The sequence below is a fragment of the Cervus canadensis genome, chromosome 10 (assembly GCF_019320065.1).
Source record: "Cervus canadensis isolate Bull #8, Minnesota chromosome 10, ASM1932006v1, whole genome shotgun sequence".
NCBI lineage: Eukaryota > Metazoa > Chordata > Mammalia > Artiodactyla > Cervidae > Cervus > Cervus canadensis.
In genome coordinates, this window is record NC_057395.1 from 61,727,876 (window position 1) to 61,747,447 (window position 19,572).

The window sequence follows — 19,572 nt, forward strand, 5'->3', positions numbered from 1 at the left end:
ACAAGGCCAGAAAGGAATGACACCACAGAAGTCCCCCGCCTGCAAAATCACTGTTTTTGTCCGATGGACAGAACAGAAAAGTTCTGAGTGCTGGTAAAATTTCCAGGCGAATCTACAGAAGTTACACACCAAGGAAATGAGACTCCTTCTACTGCATACCATGAACCATGGCTCCTATGATTCAAGAGGAAGGTGAAGTAACAAGGACGGAAGGGTGGAGGGTGAGGCACCAAGGAACAGCACAGAGGAGATAACTCTGAACAACATCAGCAGAAGAATCACCCTCTCGCCACCTCTCCCTTTTGCAGATGCTTCAGAGATCAGTGTTGGAAAAGGACTTATGCTCCTGCCCATCTCATCAGCACGTCCTGCCAGCCTCTGGCACTGGGCAAAGTGGAAACGAGGGGAAGAAGGGAAGATGGCAGTGGCAGACCTGTGGTGGTATGAGAAGGAAAAGAAGAGAGAAGAAACTCAGGAAGGGGGAATATCTTCAGTGAAATGAGAGGAAAAAAGGAAAAAATCCCACAGCCATTCAACTAGACCTATAGTCCAGGGAAGGAATGCAGAAAACTTGTAAGTTAGGAACATCTGAGGCATCAGAGACCTCGAAGGGAATGCTTATCTCTGCCAGAGAGAACTATCAACTCACATAAGAACTTACTCTTCCTGGCCTCTCTCCAGCAGAAAACTACTGTTATTCCAACCTCACTAAATTCCCAGGAATAATCCTTTCAGGGCAGGAGAGAAGAGAATAAAAACAGAAGGCCTAGTTAGGAGTAGTTTAAAATTTAATTCAAGTACCCTTACATTGGTGGGGTTAAGAAGAGATTTTTATCTTACTAAAGAATTTCTCCAGGAAAAAAACTTCATTCCCTCAAATTATCCAATCCAACTCCCATTTCATAGCGCCAAATCAAAAGCACAAAAATAACTCCTTACCTTCACCAGCACATAGTCCCCAGGCTGAGCTCGGACCCTGAGCCCAGAGTCAGTGACATCCTCCACCTCTACATCAGGAAATATCACCTTAAGGTTTCCATCATTCCGGCCACACAGGTCAGTAGCAGAGCGTTTACTGGGCTGCAAAAGAATAGATGAGAAGTTACGAATTTGTCAGTCATCAGTTCTTGGTCTGTCTCAGATCCCCAAGGGTCTGAGCCATAGACCACTTTTTAACCAAGGAATCACCTAAGACTAAGTGCTTCACTGCTGCTTTACCCACAAGGTCAGTAAATGGCACATGACAGAAACTCAATAAAGTTTTGCTGACAATATGTCAATATAATAAATGTCTCAATCATTGAGTCTTTGATTTACCGAATTACCTCTCACAGGACTGAACCTCCAACAGGCTTGATGCCAATGGCATATGGGTGATATATTTGGTAAAATGACTCTCACTTCACAGAGTCTCATAGCAATCACCCGGGAGTGTTCTCGGGTTGTCTGGCCTAGGTTACGTGTCTCAGTGAATAGGAGACTGGAAGGCAGAGCCTCCATTGTAACATGTAAACGACTGGGCCAGGAGAATAATAAAATCAGTATGCAGTATGCAGTTCTGAGTATTAATTCCCAGAACATACACAAGCCTTTCTCTTCCAGTCATGAGGAAGTGACAAGAACGAAATTCATCCTCAGGCCTTAAATAACCAGGAAATCGGACAAAATATATGAAAAACCTATTTTCTGATATCGGACAACAGATTGTGCAAAACTATGATCCCCAAGAGAAGAAAACAAATGGAGAGAATCACCCCTGCATTCTACCAGAGGACACGTGCCAGACCAGAGAACACAAAGCTGGGAAGGAGACCTCAAGGCAGAACATGGTGGTTCCCTCTGAACTGAGGAAAAATGGATCAAAGTCCAGGGAACCTGCGATAGCTAGAAACTGTAGAGCAAGTTCTAGAAAAGAGGGGTGAAAATCCATGAAGTCACACAAAGAACTGATTCGCTGAGAACTGTTCAGCTCCCAGATCTCACTGGGCTGGGAATCATTTGATCTAGCAACAAATAGTCCTCACTGATTCCTTGGGACACGCAGCAGCGATTCCAGAATCTACAGCCACACCTAGCACTAAGGCCAAACTTTTCCTAGAATAAAAAAACTTCTCTAGCAAAGATTAAAAATAAACCTTAAAAGGAACCACGAGTAATGAGACTGCTTATTAAAACAAAGCCCAACACAAATCCCAGACATTCAAAAATAATGTCCAACAATACAATGTCCAACATCCAATCAAAAATCACTAGATATGCCCAGAAGCAGAAAAATGTGACTCATAATCAAGAAAAAAACCAATGAAGCAGACCTAGAAATGATGGCAATGATGGGATTATCACAAAGATATTAAACCAGCTATTTTAATTAAGTTCAAATACTAAGTTTCAAAAGAAAACAAGATCACAGGAGAGAAATACTAGAAGATGTTTTAAAAAAAACCAAATGTAACTTATACAGATGAAATATACAACATCTGAATGTTTTAATTCAATACATAATAGCAAATGAGACACTGTCAAAGAATAACAAAACTGAAGACAGAATAATAGAAACTGAATTATTCAAAGTAAAGCACAGATATTAAAAAAAAAAAGACAGGAAAAAAAAAACTGAACAGCCTCAGTGACCTACAACACAGTATCAGGTGGTTGCACATATGGGTGATTAGAAGAGAGAACAAAGGGGAGGGGGTGGCAGAAAGCAGGAGGGGTACAGAAAAATATCTGAAGAGTAATAAATGAAAATTTGCCAAATCTGATGAAAAGTATAAAACCACAAATTATGTAGCCTCAATATATCCCAAACAAAACCATGCCAAAACACATTAAATTTCTAAGAAGTGATAAAATGACAACACAACATGTGATACTGAACTGAATCATTTTCTTATAAATGACAGTTCTTAGGTAAGTGGAGAAACTTAAGTGGGGTCTAAGGACTGGATGGTAATAATCTCACAAGCTTAATTTTCTGACGCTGATGGTTGTACTATAGTTATTCAGAAGAATGCTCCTGTTCGCACAAATAAACACGTTAATGTTTGGGGAATTGGGGCATCAGAGCAACTTATTCTCAAATGCTTCAAAGAAAAAAGTTCTTTGTACTATACTGCTACTTTTCTGCAAGGTTTGTGATGGCTTTACAATAAATTTTTTAAAAGAGACAGCATTCACGTTCCATGATTTGAACCAACCAACCACGAACATTTATAAGACAAACAGGGAAACTGGAACATTGACTAGATATATGAAAATAATAAGAAACTACTGCTGGGACTTCCCTGGTGGTCCAGTAGCTAAGACTCTGCACTTCCAATGCAGGGGGTCCACCTTCGATCCCTGGTCAGGGAACTAGATCCCACACGTTGCAACTAAGAGTTCACATGTCACAACAAAGATCGAAGATTCCTTGTGCTGCAACTAAAAATCTGCATGCCACAAAAAAAAGAACCTGCATGCCAGAACAAAGACTGAAGATCCCAACTGAGTCCCCACACAGCCAAATTAATTAAATAAAATTAAATTTCATTTAGTTACTATAAATAAAATAAAGACCAAAAAAAAACTTGTTTTGGTTCAAATAATTACCATGTGCTCTCTGTGGGGTCAATGAAGTCATGGATTAGTAACCTCTGAGTACTTACTCATTCAATCAAAAGGCAAGTACACTATTCTGTACCAGACCTTGTGTGAGGAGAGCTGGGGATACAGTAAGACCTAATTCCTACTGGACAAAATAAGGATTGCTAGTAGACATGTTCATGTATGGAGATCTTCAGAATCATAGCTGATACCCTAAATAGCAAAGGACTTATCAAGGAAAACACTTTGGGGATATTTCACCAGCTCAGTATCATCAACCAACAGCTGGACCAGACCATAGGAAGATTCCTAACCCAAGCTGAGGGGATCAGACTCCCTCGCCAAGAAATTTTAATTGGAGCTGAAAAACACAACGTTGGTCTGTGAATAGTTGGAACTATATACCACAAAACACAGGAACTACAGGGCTGTTGTACTCTGCCACACAGATAAAAAATCAGGAAAAGCTGACCTGAGGAGGAGAGAAGTAAGTCTGAGCCTCAAGGGCTTTCCAGATTGGGTACAGTCCCCTCCAGACACCTGGCAGTATTCTTAACCTTGGGCTCCACAATATACTCCTGAAGTCTTACACAAAGCAGAATTACATAGCTTGAACAAATTTCCCACAGTTACTCATTACTGGAGAGTCCTAACAAACAAACACACACCAAGCAATTGGTGCTTCTGAAGCTGCCATATCCTAAGGCATAGAGCAGGACTCTCCTTTCTCAACTCAGAAGAAGTCACAGAAAGGGTGCTGCCTCTCTCCTTCCCCTTCTCTTCAAGAGCTGAAACATGAAGCTTCACAGAAGATCAGGTTCCCTAACACCCCTTATCCTAACTGTTTAGTGCTCTAAATGATGACTAGGTTCCCAAGCTTGACCATGGAAGACTACAGAAGCCCAAACTTTCTGAAATGCAGTATATTTCTAAGACAGTGTGATTTTTTAAAGGACTGAAAACAGACAAAATTGGTACTCAAAATACACACATGATACTGCTTCCAGAAAGATGCAGCAGAAAAACTTTTCCCTAATCCTTCCACTAAATACAAAAACATCCTTCGGGAATGAAGAAGAAATCAACATTCTAAGATGAAGGAAAACAGAGAATCTACTACCAGAATGTCTGTTAAAGGAAGTTCTCTAAGCAAAAAGGAAACAATAAAAGAAGGAACCCGGAACAACAAGAAGAAACAAAAAACCAATAATATGATAACTTCTAAGAAAATCCCAAGGAACCTACCCAAAAAACTCCTAGGACTACTGAGTTCAGCAAGATCATGGGCTACAATATAAAAATCAATTATTTCTTTTAAAAAAATCAATTATTTCCACATACTGACAGTGAACACATGTACACCCAAAATGAAAAATACAATAGCAATTACAATAGCTAAAAAAAAAATAGGTATAAATTTAACAAAACATGTACAAGACCTATATGCTGAAAACTTTAAAAACTGCTAAAATTAATCAAAGATTTAAATAAAGGGAGATATACTGTGCTCTAAAAAACAAAAAGACAAACAAACAAAAAATATACATATACACATAGCCTCACCCCCTCCACCAGCACCAGTTGGGTACAACCCACAAAGGATTTGTTGGCTTTTGTTGCTTCTTCTCGGAAGACAGTGATAAGTTCCTCCAAACGCCTTAATTTTACCTCTTCCGGAATATCATCCTTCAGCCTGTGATATGCTCGTGTCTTCTGTTTGAAAAAAGAGAGATGGAGGTCACCAAGGACTTGTAGAATCCATTTTTAAGGCAGACATGCTCATCCAATTTGCAATTTACAGACACACGTACAGGAACTCAAGCCACACCACAATGGTTCTCTAGTTCAGAGGCCTTCTAAGAGAAAAAGGTGCAACAGAGTCACATTTTTACAAGGGTTAAACTCTAAATTTAGCACATGAAAATCATGGACTCAAAATTGTTCTTGATACTTTTATAGCACACATATATTAAATAATTCATGTACCAGGTTTCTGAGCAGCATTATAAAGACACAAGATGCAAAGTAAACGTTTATCAATAAGTAACCTGTGAAATAAATTATGGTTTATCTACACAATGGAATATTACACAGCTGTGAAAAAGAATGAGATAGCTCTGTATATACAGATGTGATTGCTCTCCAAAATATACTCTGAACAGAAATAAGGTACAGATCATCATGCATAGCAAGTTTGATATAGAAAGGACACATATAAATGTACTTATAAATACATGAAATATCTCTGGAAGGTTACAGAATAAGTTCCTAAGAGCAGCTGCCTTCAGGGAAGGAACTGAAAAACCAGGCAATCTAGGAAGAAAAAACAACTACTTTGCACTGCACACTATTTTGATCTTTTGAATCCTATACCATGCACTTGTATTACCTAGTCAAAAAATAAAATAAAATTTACCCTTGAAAAGCTTTTAAATCATCCAAAATCAGTGTACATACATCTTTATATATAAATATATTCATACACACATGTTTATACATATCTTTATTAACACAAGCTCATAATACAGCTGGAGAACCACAGAACTAAACAAAAGAGGAAAGTCTATACACCAGAGTCTGGACATCCAAACCAATCTGCCTAACTCTAATCCTCTAAGAGAAGATTACCAAAGAGAACTACCAAATGGATTACTAAGAGAACTACCAAATCCAGAGGAAAATGAAGAATGGGTAGAGAATTCTAAAACAGAATTCTTTTACAGGGCTTACTCTAATTCTGTCTTATTATTAACAATAATAATTTACCTCTATTGTGCACTCAACTACTATATAGCACTATTTTAAGTGCTTTATACATATTTAATTTAGCTAATATATTACTTCAAAACAATCTGATACAGTTGGTATTAATGTTATTCCCTTTCACAGATGAAGAAAAGACTTTTCCCAAGGTCACATAGCTATTAAATGGGAGAGGCACAATCTGACTGTTCTTACCCACTATGCTACCTGATGAAGTCTCTATAACTTTCACTCTAATCTAGGAATTATTAAATAGACTCCTAAATCAACATTCATAAGCAATGCCTGTAGGACATGCTTCCACCACACACTGAAATTCATTTCCGTCTCTAGAGTTAAAGAGAAATTTCTCTTGCATATTTGTGACATCCACAGAAATGAAGCAAATTGGAAGCCAACAGCTCCTCCGATGCTTTATCCCTGAAACAATTCTGTAAGAGACATCAATACACACAATGGCCCACTTACACTGTCTATAGAACACTTGGCAGTGGGCTTTAAAAGACATGAATTAGCTTGGTTGATGAGAGACAGCTAAGTGACATTCATGGCTCAATCATTCATCAGACAGCTTTTCCCTGACCATGGAAGCCCCTCAGTCTCCAGCCCAAACACAAAGCAAGTGACCCCTGAGGTGACTGGGAAGATGGTAAGTGACCCAAGCAATTCATTCCTGCTATCAAGAAAACAGCAGGCAACCAAGACCATTCCTCTCTGCAAGAAATATGCATTACTCGCCCTTTTCTTTCTCATCTCCTTCTGCTTTGTTTTCCTGGGAATTGTGTTATAGGAGAAACTCTAAAGCAGAAATCATCAGTGGGTTCACTTGGCCTAGAAAAATGGAAATTAAAAATGACCGAGGATGAGACTTCCCTGGTGGTCCAGTGGTTAAGAATCCTCCCTGCAATGCAGGGGACATGGGTTCAATCCCTGGTCAGAGAACTAAGATCCCACACGCCGCAGAGCAACTAAGCCTGAGTGCCACAACTACTGAGCATGTGAGCCACAACTAGAAGAGTTCATGTTCCACAACAAAGATCCCGTGTGTCACAACCAAGACCGAACGCAACCAAATATCTAAATACTAATAAATATTTTTTTTAATGGTTGAGGATGGCTAGGAGGGCAACAAGGCACTTCCGTAAAACAAATCATATCTGTAGGCCAAAAAAGAAGTTATGCATGTTAGTAAAGGATTTGCAGTTTCTTTTAAAGAGAACGGTGTCCCTCCTTGCACTTTCAAATTCTGAACAATAACTCTAAATATTCTAATAAAGGGTGGACTCAGTGATAAAGAATCTGCCTGCCAATACAAGAGACACAGGTTCAATCCCCAATCCAAAAGATTCCACATGACATGAGACAACTAAGCCCATGGGTCACAACTACTGAGCCTGTGCTCTGGAACCTGGGAGCTGCAACTACTGAAGCCCAAACACTCTATAGAGTCCATGCCATACAGTGAGAAGCCTGTGCACAGCAACTAGAGGGTAGACCCTGCTCACCACAACTGCAGAAAAGGCCGTGCAACAACAAAGACCCAGCACAGCCAAAAATTAATTAACCAATTAATTTTTAAAAATATTCTAATAAAGAGGAATAGTAGCAGAAGCAGTTGTTTTTCATCTCAAGTTGCTAAACTGCATAAAAGAGTAAATAGGTTTATTAGAAAAAAATAATGAATGGTTAAGATCCCTGTGGTTTCTCAAGAAAAGGCTTGCTGTCTCTTTCTTTTCTTCCAGCAGTTCACAATCAATCAGAAACTGGTCAGGAATGATGTCTCAGAATTAGAAAGAGCTCCTTCCCCCAGTCCAGGACTCACCTGTCTCATGCTATAGGCAAAGAGGAAGCCTATGTTGTACTGAACTTCCCGAAGCAAAGACACTGTCTGAAGGTGATCTTCCTCCGTCTCACCACAAAAGCCAGCAATGAAATCACTGCTGAGGCTCACACCTGTGACATACGACAAATGACAGCATGTCACTGCCGCTTACCTTCAAGAGAGGCCGTTGGCACTTGGAGATTTCAGAGGGAGGGATAGTAACTGTACAGCCTTTCCAGGAGCTATTTAACCCATGTGCAAGTGAAACAGATCAATCAACCCAGAGCAAGGGGGGACATGACTGCTCACTGACAAGATTCCCAAGCCAAAGCCTGGCTTCTCAGTCTACATTCCCCTCAGCTTCATACCAGAAAAGGTATTTTTCACTTCAAACATTGGATTGAGGGACAGGGACACAGTAGGAGTTCACATTTTCAAATCTGCCCTGCTTTTACTTTTTTTTTAATCTTTTATTTTATATTGCGGTATAGCTGATTTATAATGTTGTCAGTTTCAGGTGTACAGCAAGGTGATTCAGTTATACACATACATATATCTACTCTTGTTCAGATTGTTTTCCGATATAGGTTATTACACAATATTGAGATCACTGTGCTATACAGTGGGTCCTTGTTGGTATCTGTTTGTTTGTTTGTTTTTTTATTAGTTGGAGGCTAATTACTTCACAACACTGCAGTGAGTTTTGTCACACATTGACATGAATCAGCCATGGAGTTACATGTATTCCCCATCCCGATCCCCCCTCCCACCTCCCTCTTGGTATCTGTTTTATATATAGTACATATGTTATAGTGTATATGTTAATCCCAAACTCCTAGTTTAACCCTCCCACCACTTTTTCTATTTGGTAAATATAAGTTTGTTTTCAAAGTCTGTGAGTCTGTTTCTGTTTCATGAGTTCATCTGTGTCATCTTTTTAGATTCCACATATAAGTGATATCATATATTTGTCTCTGTCTCTCTGACTTACTTCACTTTAGTATGGTAATCTCTCAGACTATCCATGTTGCTGCAAATGGCATTATTTCATTCTTTTTATGGCTAAGTAATATTCTGCAGTGTGTGCATATATACATGTACGTGTGTGCACACACGTACATGCACACACACACATGTATATATACACCATATATACATACACACACCATATATATATACACACACACACATATATATGTATATATGTATGTATGTGTGTGTGTGTATATACACACACACCACATCTTCAGCCATTCCTCTATTGAGGAATGAGACATTTAGGGTGCTTCCATGTCTTGACTATTGTAAATAGTGCTGCAATGAACACTGGGATGCACTTATCTTTTTGGATGTTTTTTTTTTTCCAGATATATGCCCACAAGTGGGATCGCTAGATCATATGATAGCTCTATACCTAGTTTTTTAAGGAACCTCCATACTGTTCTCCATAGTAGTTACACCAATTTCCATTCCCATCAACAGTTTAGGAGGGTTCCCTCTTCTCCACACTCTCTCCAAGATTTACTGTTTGAAGACTTTTTGATGATGGCCATTCTGACTGGTGTAAGGTGATACCTCACTGTAGTTTCCCTCTGCATTTCTCCAATAATCAGCGATGTCTCAGCATCTTTTTATGTGCTTTCTGGCCATTTGTATGTCTTCTTTGGAGAAATGTCTATTTATGTGTTCTGTCCATTTTCTGACTAGACTGTTTGTTTTTTGATACTGAGCTGCACAAGCTGTTTGTCCATTTTGGAGATTAATCCCCTCTTGGCTGCTTCATTTGCAAATATTTTCTTCCATCCTGTGGGTTGCCTTTTTGTTTCGTTTATGGTTTCTTTTGCTGTGCAAAGGCTTTTAAGTTTAACTAGGTCTCATTTGCTTATTTTTATTTTATTTTCATTACTCTAGGAGGTAGATCCAAAAAGTAGTCCTGTGGGACTTCCCTGGCAGTCCAGTGGTTAGAACCTGATGCTTTCACTGCCATAGCCCAGGTTCAACCCCTGACTGGGAAACTAAGATCCCTCAAGCCAAGCAGTATGCAAAAAAAAGAAAAAGATATTGTTGCGATTTATATCACAGAGTGTTCTGCCTATGTTTTCCTCTAAGAGTTTCATAGTATCCGGTCTTACATTTAGATCTTTAATCCATTTTTACTTTATTTTTGTGTATGGTGTTAAAGAATGTTCTAATTTCTTTTATATTTCTTTTATATTTCTTTTATATTAGGTTGGTGCAAAAGTAACTGCAGTTTTTAAATTTGCCGTTTGACATCCATTCTATATAAATGTAGATGTTATATATAATACTAATATGCATTTCTAGCTTTATGTTTTTTGGGCTAATGACTTATTACTTGCTGTTTATTTTATATTTATCTTAGACTATGGAAATGATGTTAGACAAAAAAACAAATTGGCGCAATTTTCTTATTTGAGTTCAAAATGGCTCATAAAGCAGAAGAGAAAACTCACAACATCAACAACACATTTGGCCCAGGAACTGATAACAAATGTACAAAGGAGTGGTGGTTTATGAAGTTTTGTAGAGGAGAAGAACGTCTTGAACATGAGAAGCATAGTGGCCAGCTAGCAGAAGTTGACAAGGACAACTGAGAGTAATCATCGAAACTGATCCTCTTACAACTTCATGAGAAGTTGCCGAGGAACTCAACACTGACCAATCTACAGTTATTCAGCATTTGCAGCAAATTGAAAAGGTGAAAAAGTGTGATGGGTGGGTGCTTCATGAGCGGACCTAAAATTAAAAAACATTGTTCTGAAGTGTTGTCTTCTCTTACTCTACACAACAATGACGAACCGTTTCTGGATCAGATTGTGATGTGTGACAAAAAGTGGATCGTATAAAACAAGAGATGACCAGCTCAGTGGCTGGATCAAAAGGAAGCTCCAAAGCACTTCCCAAAGCCAAACCTGCACCAAAAAAAAAGTCATGGTCACTGTTTGGTGGTCTGCTGTCAGTATGATTCACTACACCTTTTGAACCCCTGCAAAATCATTACATCTGAGAAGCATGCTCAGCAAATCAATGAGATGCACCAAAAACTGCAATGCCTACAGCCAGTACTGGTCAACAGAATGGGCCTGATTCTTCTCCACAAGAAAACCTAACCGCATATGAAACAACTAACACTTCAAAAGTTGTGCTACAAAGTTTTGCCTCATCTACCATATTCACGTGACCTCTCGCCAACCAACTACCACTTCTTCAAGCATCTTGACAACTTTTTGCAGAGAAAACATTTCCAAACCCAACAGGAGGCAGAAAATGCTTTCCAAGTGTTTGTCTAATCCTAAAGCCCGGATTTTTATGCTATAGGAATAAATATCTTGTTGGCAAGAATGTGTTGACTATACATAATCGTTCCTAATAAAGATGTGTTTGAGCCTAGTTATCATTTAAAGTTCACGTTTATACTAACCTAACATACAGTTGTCCGTCTAGTCAAGGCTATAGTTTTTCCAGTGGTCATATATGGATGTGAGAGTTGGACTGTGAAGAAAGCTGAGCACCGAAGAATTGATGCTTTTGAACTGTGGTGTTGGAGAAGACTTCAGAGTCCCTTGGACTGCAGGAGATCCAACCAGTCCATCCTAAGAGAGACCAGTCCTGGGTGTCCATTGGAAGGACTGATGCTAAAGCTGAAACTCCAATACTTTGGCCACCTCATACGAAGAGTTGACTCACTGGAAAAGACCCTGATGCTGGGAGGGGTTGGGGGCAGGAAGAGAAGGGGACGACAGAGGATGAGATGGCTGGATGGCATCACCGACTCGATGGACATGAGTTTGAGTAAACTCCGGGAGTCGGTGATGGACAGGGAGGCCTGGCATGCTGCAATTCATGGGGTTGCAAAGAGTCAGACACGACTGAGCGACTAAACTGAACTGAACTGAACATACAGTTGTCCAGTGTTCCCAGAACCATTTATTGAAGAAGTTGTATTTTCTCCATTGTATATTCTTGCCTCCTTTGTCATACATTAACTGACGAAAGGTGTGTGGGTCTATTTTGGAGTTTTCTGTTCTGTTCCATTGATCTATTATTTGTTTTCGTGCCAGTACCATACTGTTTTGATGACTGTAGCTTTGTAATATGGTCTAAAGCCAGGGAGCCTGATTCCTCCAGCTCTGTTTTTCTTTCTCAGGATTGCTTTGGCTATTCAGGGCCTTCCTGTTTCCAGATAAATTTTAAAACTATCTGTTCTATTTCTGTGAAAAATGTCATTGGTAATTTGATAGAGATTGCACTTTTGATAGGGATTACACTGAATCTGCAGATCACCTTGGGTAGTACAGTCGTTTTGACAATACTATTCTTCCAATCTAAGAACATGGTGTATCTTTCCAACTATTAGTATCACTTCAATTTCTTTCATCAATGTTTTATAGTTCTCAGAGCACAGGTCTTTTGCCTCCTTACGTAGGTTTATTCCTAGCTATTTTCCTCTTTTCGATACAGTGGTAAATGAAATTGTTTAATTTCTCTTTCTGATCTTTTTGTTCTTAATGGACAGAAATGCAAGAGATTTCTGTATATTAATTCTGTATCATGTAACTTCACCAAATTCACTGATGAGCTCTAGTAGTTTTCTGGTAGCACCTTTAGGATTTTTATATATAGTATCATGTCATCTGCAAACAGTGACAGTTTTACTTCTTCTTTTCCAATTTGGACTTTTTTTTTCCATCTCTCATTGCCATGGCTAGGACTTTCAAAACTATGTCAAATAAAAGTGTTTTGTTCCTGATCTTAGAGGAAATGCTTTCAGCTTTTCACTCTTGAGTATGATGTTAGCTCTGGGTTTGTCATATATGGCCTTTGTTACGTTGAGGCAGGTTCTCTCTATGCTCACTTTCTGGAGAGTTTTTACCATAATAGTTGTTTCAGTTTTGTCAAAAGCTTTTTTTCACATCTACTGACATAATATGGTTTTTACTCTTCAATTTGTGTGGTGTTTCACACTGATTTGCAGATATTGAAAAATCCTTGCATCCCTGGGATAAATCCCATTTGATCATGGTATATGATCCTTTCAATGTATTACTGGATTCAGTTTGGTCTTATTTTATTGATGACTTCTGCATCTATGTCAGTGATACTGGCCTATAATTCTCTTTTCTGGTGGTGTCTTTTCTGGTTTTGGTATCAGGGTGATGATGGCCTCATAGAATGAGTTTGGGCACATTCCTTCCTCTGCAATTTCTGCACTAGTTTCAGAAGGATAGGCGTTAATTCTTCTCTTAAAAGTGTGATAAAATTCATCTGTGAAGCCATCTGGTCCTGGACTTTAGTTGGAAGTTTTTTAATTTCAGTTCAATTTCACTACTTATGACTGGTCTGTTCATATTTTATTTCTTTCTGGTTCAGTCTTGGAAGATTTTACCTTTCTAAGAATGTGTCCATTTCTTCTAGGCTGTCCATTCTATTGGTATACAGTTGCTTAAAGAAATCTCTTATGATTCTATCTCTGTGGTGTCAGCTGTGACTTCTCCTTTTTCATTTCTAATTTTTTTTAATGAGCTCTTTCCCTTTTTCCCTTGATAAGTCTGGTTAAAAATCGCTTCTCGGCCTTTTGGCTAAGATCAAGTGAAGTCTGGTTAAAGGTTTATCAATTTTGTTTATCTTTTCAAAGAACCAGCTTCTAGTTTCACTGGTCCTTTCTACTGTTTTCTTTACCTCTATTTCATTTATTTCTGTTCTGAGCTTTATGATTTCTTTCCTTCTAACTTTGGGTTTTGCTTGTTGTTCTTTCTCTAGCTGCTTCTGGTATACAGTTAGGTTATTTCATTGAGATTTTTCTTAGATTGTATTGCTACAAACTTCCCTCTTAGAACTGCTTTTGCTGTGTCCCACAGATTTTGGATCATCATGTTTTCATTTTCATTTGTCTCTAGGAATTTTCTGATTTCCTCTTTGATTTCTTTGGTGATCCACTGGTTGTTCAGTAACATATTGTTTAGCCTCCACATGTTTGGGTTTTTTACAATTTTTTTCTTGTAGCTGATTTCTAATTTCATAGAGTTGTGGCTGAAAAAGATGCTTGATATGATTTCAATTTCCTTAAATTTACTGAGGTTTGCTTTGTGGCCCAGCATGTGATGTATCATGCAAAATGTTTGAGTACCTCATACAAACATATACTTTTGAAATTAAACACAACATTCCAACACACTTCAATTATCCCAACAATCCAATAAGGTGAGTACTATTAGTTCCACATTATAGAAGAGGAAACTGCAGCCCAGAGAACCTCCATGCTACCCTGCCTCATCCAAATCAAAGTTTTGGTGCAGAACACATTACAGTAATTAGAAATTTGTAAAACAATGTAGACACTGTCAACAAATCTAAAAACCAGAGTAAAATGGATATCCAAGAAGGACCTACTGTATAGCACATAGAACTCTGTTCAATGTTACTGGCAGCCTGGATGGGATGGGTTCAAGGGAGAATGGATATACATATACATACAGCTGAATCCTTCGCTGTTCACCAGAAACTACCACAACACTGTTAACTGGCTATACCCCAATACAAAACAGAAGTTAAAAAAAAAAAAAGATATCAACTGCTCCCAAATCAGAACTAATTTAGACCATAACTTTGCTGCTAACAAGCAGAAACAAGCTCTCTCTCATGTTCAGAAACATGAAGACTCTAGAAAAGGAATCTCTTTAGTTTGAGGCCACAGGCTAATCCACATCTCTGAGTATTTCTAGCAAGACCAAGATATCTGGTCAGAAAGAAGTAAGAGAAAGAGAGAAATGAAGAACAGTAAAAGAAGTGTTGACGGTGACACCATGTACTACCACAAGTGTTGCCTGTATCTAACCAAAAAGACGGGGGGTCACTGGTAAAGTAACATGCCCAGCAAAATATGTTTCTTAAATGTACCTGGGATAGACTCTCTGATATGCTGAATTAATTCCACATAAGCTTCTCTTGAATACCTGCAATAAAAAAACAAAAAGAAAAAGCTCAAATTAACCAATCTTCTTTAAATGAATGCTATAAGAAGATAACTCTATGAATTACCTCACATAATCACTTTACATTCACACAGGACAGTAAAAGAGTAAGTTAAATTATCCTTAAGGGCCCTTCAGATCCAAATCCTGTACTGTGACCTAATCCAGAGCCTATAAAATTTTAATTCAAGAACGTAATTTCAAATAGCCATTTTTATTTAACTAAGAAATGAAGACAAACTAACATTTAATATTTCTAAGATTCTTTGCCAATGTGTAATATACGGTAAATCACTAGTTCTATAGTGTGTCATCTGACACTTGCTCCTTTCAGTCTTCTCTTTGCTATACTATTTCCAAAGTAAGTAAACACAGAAAAGCTATAAAGATTAAAAATCTCAGTTTGCCACACAGTAGGTGCTTAATAAGACACATGCTAAACAAATGAGTGAGCCAATCCTCAGTCTATACTTATAGAATGAACAAAGCAAGTTATAAAGTCCATCGGTTTACCCATGTGATAAATCTCTATTGAGCAGCTACCATGTGCCACACACTATCCTAGGTTCTTAGACACTGCTTGGTCCTTAAACATGGATTGGTATGGAACGCCCCTCCCCAAGCAAGTCTGACCCCCTCCGCATGGCCTCCAATACACGGCTGCTTCCACTCTGGGCTGGTAGGTGGATCTGTTTACAGATGTTGTCCCTCTCATGAATCAGTTGCAGAACCTGGTCAAATAGAACACATTAAAGGTTATCAAAGTCTCACAAAAGAATCTTGCAGAAAGGAATACCACTCCCACTGTTTCTCCACCAAGATTAATTTTTAAGAACTAAGAGGCTGACAAAACCAAACATATAAATCACCCAAATTCTTTACTTTTGCTCAAGTCACATTCTGTCTGTCCCAGACATTTCACCTGATGGTATCTCTCTACTTTTAGAGTGAAGAAAGCAAGCAGAGGTCAGATTCAGGTCATGAGGCTATACAGGGACAGTGTCAACAGAGACCAGAAAGGAAAAACAGCGTTTGTCTCACCTAGCTTACAAACTAATTAGCCACTTTAAGATACTATCAAGAAACTAAAACTAGGAGAAAATACTTGAAAAAATTTACTGACAAATGATTTGTACCAAGAGTACATAAAGAAGGTTTACAACTCACAAAGACAAATATTTCAGAGGGGAAAAAGTAGGGGTGGTGCCAAAAGACAGACATTTCACCAAAACAAAAAACTTTCCCAACAACCCAAAGCAGGCAGTGATTATTAACCATTTTACAAATGAAGATGACAAGTTGAAAAGGTCACCTCTACCGGTAAAGAGTTAGTGACAGACAGTTAAGCCTGGCGTGCTGCCATCCACGGGGTTGCAAAGACTCGGAGAAGACTGAGCAACTGAACTGAACTGAACTGGTAAAGTAGTGGAAGAGCCAGGGCTGAACTCGGTGCTGTCTGAGGCCAAAGTCTAAACTGTTTTCTGCTGCATCACAATGCCTCCCTACCTGTCCTTCCCACACCATCTTGCAATAAAACCTCTCACTGCACAGCCCTCATGGTCCACTGATGGTCTCAGTATCAATCCTATACCGTAGTGGACTAAGGTATAGTCCTCCACCTTAGCGGACTTCAAATCTTTCCATAAGGGGGTAGATTCAGAGGGCAATACAGTAACACACCTCAGGATCCCCTGACCTCTGAGGACAGATGTCTCTGCCACACCCTACTGGCTCCAGCCTTTGGCATGCTTAGGGATACTGATGTCAATCTGGCACAGTAAACTCTCAATACTCACCTCATCAGGAAAGTCCTTAGGGTGCGGAGAGGTGAAACGAATCCTCATTTCAGGATCTATTCTGGACACCTGATCCAGAAGGTGAGCAAAGCGAAGGCCTCCTTGCTTGGCTTTATAGTTGGTGGAAAAGCCACGACTGAGGTTGGTGGACACTGCACTGTTGAACTGGACCTCTGAATTGTCCCGAAAACTATTAACATTCTGACCAAGGAGTGTCACTTCTTTCAGCCCCTGAAAAAGGAAAAATAAATATATTGGAAGCAATTTTAAAACTTGTTTGGCAGTGTTATGCCAAATCTCCAACTAAAATTAGCGAAACCTGCCAAGAGTCATCCATAAATATACTCCCTCTTTAACTCAATAATTTCATCTTCGGCATCATGTCCAAAGAACTGAACTTCAGGATAAAACCATATGTAAAAATCTTCAAAACATTTTTAAAAATAGCAAAAAAGCTGGATGCAAACCCAATATTCAAAAATAACAGCTAATTTATAACACCAAAAATCAAATTATGATACCACTCTGTCCTTTGAAGGTTATATAATCATTATCTATGCAGTATTCTGGCCAAAAATATTTAGTCTAAATCCAATCAAGCTTTTACACCTAACTTTCAGTTTACCACAATTCAGGGGATTATTTTAAATAACAACATGAGGAAGCAATCAAACAAATGGAGATATGTCTAATGCATCATTTAAGGAAAAAACAAAATAGTGAAAGGACTGTTTTAGGTTTAAGAGAGACTGAAGAAATATTACATACAATCAAATGAAACTATACAAATCTTAATGGGATCTTGGCTTAAAAACAGAACAGTAATAAGACATTTTTGGATAATTAAGATATTCTGAATATGGGCTACATGTTAGAAAATATTAGTTAATTGTTTCCTACTTATGATAACAGTATTATGGTTATGAAGGGAAAAATTCTTCTTTCTGAGAAGATGCATACTGACAGATACAGGGCAAAATGGCCTGATGACTACCACTTACTCTCAAATGGTTCAGAAAAAAATATATTTATATATCTACAGAGATAGGCAGATAAAGAACATATGACAAAATGTCAATAATCATGTTTATTAATCTTTCAACTTGTGTTTGAAAATCTGCACTGTAAAATTTCAGAAAGTAAAAGAAAAATAGTTGCTATAAAGACTATTTTTTATTATTTTATTTTGACATAATTTCAAACTTACAGAAAAACTGAGAGGGTATAAAAAACTCCCATAAACTATTTGCCCAGATTCAGTAATTGTTAACATTGTGCCTCATTTCTTTATCATTCATTCACACATTTGTTCTCTCTACACACACATCAAGCCAGAGAATGGTGGAGCCCGAATTCACAATCACTTCATTCATGCTCTCTCTATTCTACTGTACTCCCTCCTAAGTAAACCTCTCTGTGGATCTGCCTATACTTTGTGGGCAGCAACCCAAGATATGTACACCCAGAAATTTCTTTCTGGCCAGGTATGATTCTAAACATGTACAGCTGAGAGACAGCACAGGCTGTAAAACTATGGAAAAGTTGTCCTCATCCTCCAACAAACACACTCACAGTCAGAAGGGCTGTGAGAATTTCTCACCTGCTCAGAAAGCTTCCTCACTTCTTCCAGAATGGAGGCAATAGGCCGACTCCTCTCCCGGCCACGTGTGAAAGGAACAATGCAGTAGCTGCACATGTTGTCACAGCCTCGCATGATAGACCTGGGGAGGAAAGCACCAGAGATCAGTAAAGGAGCAGGATGATCTGGTCCAACCCAAGGAGAAGGTCACAGCTCTTTTGGCATTTATCCCTTAGCTCTGAATTCTCTTGGCAATATACTCACAAAGGACCAACCTGAGATCTAAGAAGCAATAAAGCAGACATTTTTATCTTTAAAAACTATTAGCTGGGAGTTCCCTGGTGGCCTAGTGGTTAGGATTACAGGCTTTCACTGCCATGGCCTGGGTTCAATTCCTGCTCAGGAAACTGAGATCCCACAAGCCACGTGACATGGCCAAAAAAAAAATTATTATCTGATAATCACAGGATGTAAACCAAACTGTAACTGGTGGTTACCCCAAGAAACTACAATACTGAAGGAATGGGGTACAGATCTTGCACATCTGGACTTTCTACTGTTCATATTTACACATTTTTGAATTCTTTAAATCCAGACCAGAAAAAAATAAATATTATCAAAGAGTACATAACAAGTAGAGACCCTGGATTTAAAATGCAAGGTTCTGCATCTCTCACTCATTCCAGATCCAAATGCTAAGTATCTAAGCTACATCACTCTCTTTCATTTGTATCCTATATATGAAAGCCTCAACTTATCTTAGGGAAACAATTATGGATAGATATGTATTAAAGATGTTCACTGAAGAACTCAAACAAATATTAGCTATTAATTTTTTTATTAAGCATTCCAACAACAAAGTATTGGATAGCCATTAAAATGAGAGGTTGACAAACTTTTTCTGTAAAAAATCCAGATAGTAAATATTTTAGGTTTTATAAACCATACTAATACTGTAGTGGCAAAAGCAGTCACAGACAATATGCAAACAAAGAAGCATGACTATGTTACAATAAAACTTTATTTACAAGAACA

The 19,572-nt window shown here is 38.4% G+C and overlaps 1 protein-coding gene across 7 annotated transcripts in view; it reads right to left on the bottom strand.

The window, feature by feature from the left end:
- Nucleotides 1–19,572, bottom strand: part of CDK5RAP1 (CDK5 regulatory subunit associated protein 1) — an 85,859-nt gene that overhangs the window by 55,641 nt on the left and 10,646 nt on the right. For all 7 annotated transcript variants that reach the window (XR_006271394.1, XM_043478477.1, XM_043478475.1 and 4 more), the window contains 7 exons: nt 18,559–18,679; nt 16,959–17,189; nt 15,796–15,893; nt 15,089–15,144; nt 8,171–8,301; nt 5,149–5,298; nt 940–1,080 (listed from right to left, as the gene is read on the bottom strand). Coding sequence is in view for 6 of the 7 variants with exons in the window: in XM_043478477.1 (XP_043334412.1) it covers nt 940–1,080; nt 5,149–5,298; nt 8,171–8,301; nt 15,089–15,144; nt 15,796–15,893; nt 16,959–17,189; nt 18,559–18,679 (928 nt within the window). In the remaining variant the exon portion in view is untranslated. The remainder of the gene's footprint in view (nt 1–939; nt 1,081–5,148; nt 5,299–8,170; nt 8,302–15,088; nt 15,145–15,795; nt 15,894–16,958; nt 17,190–18,558; nt 18,680–19,572) is intronic.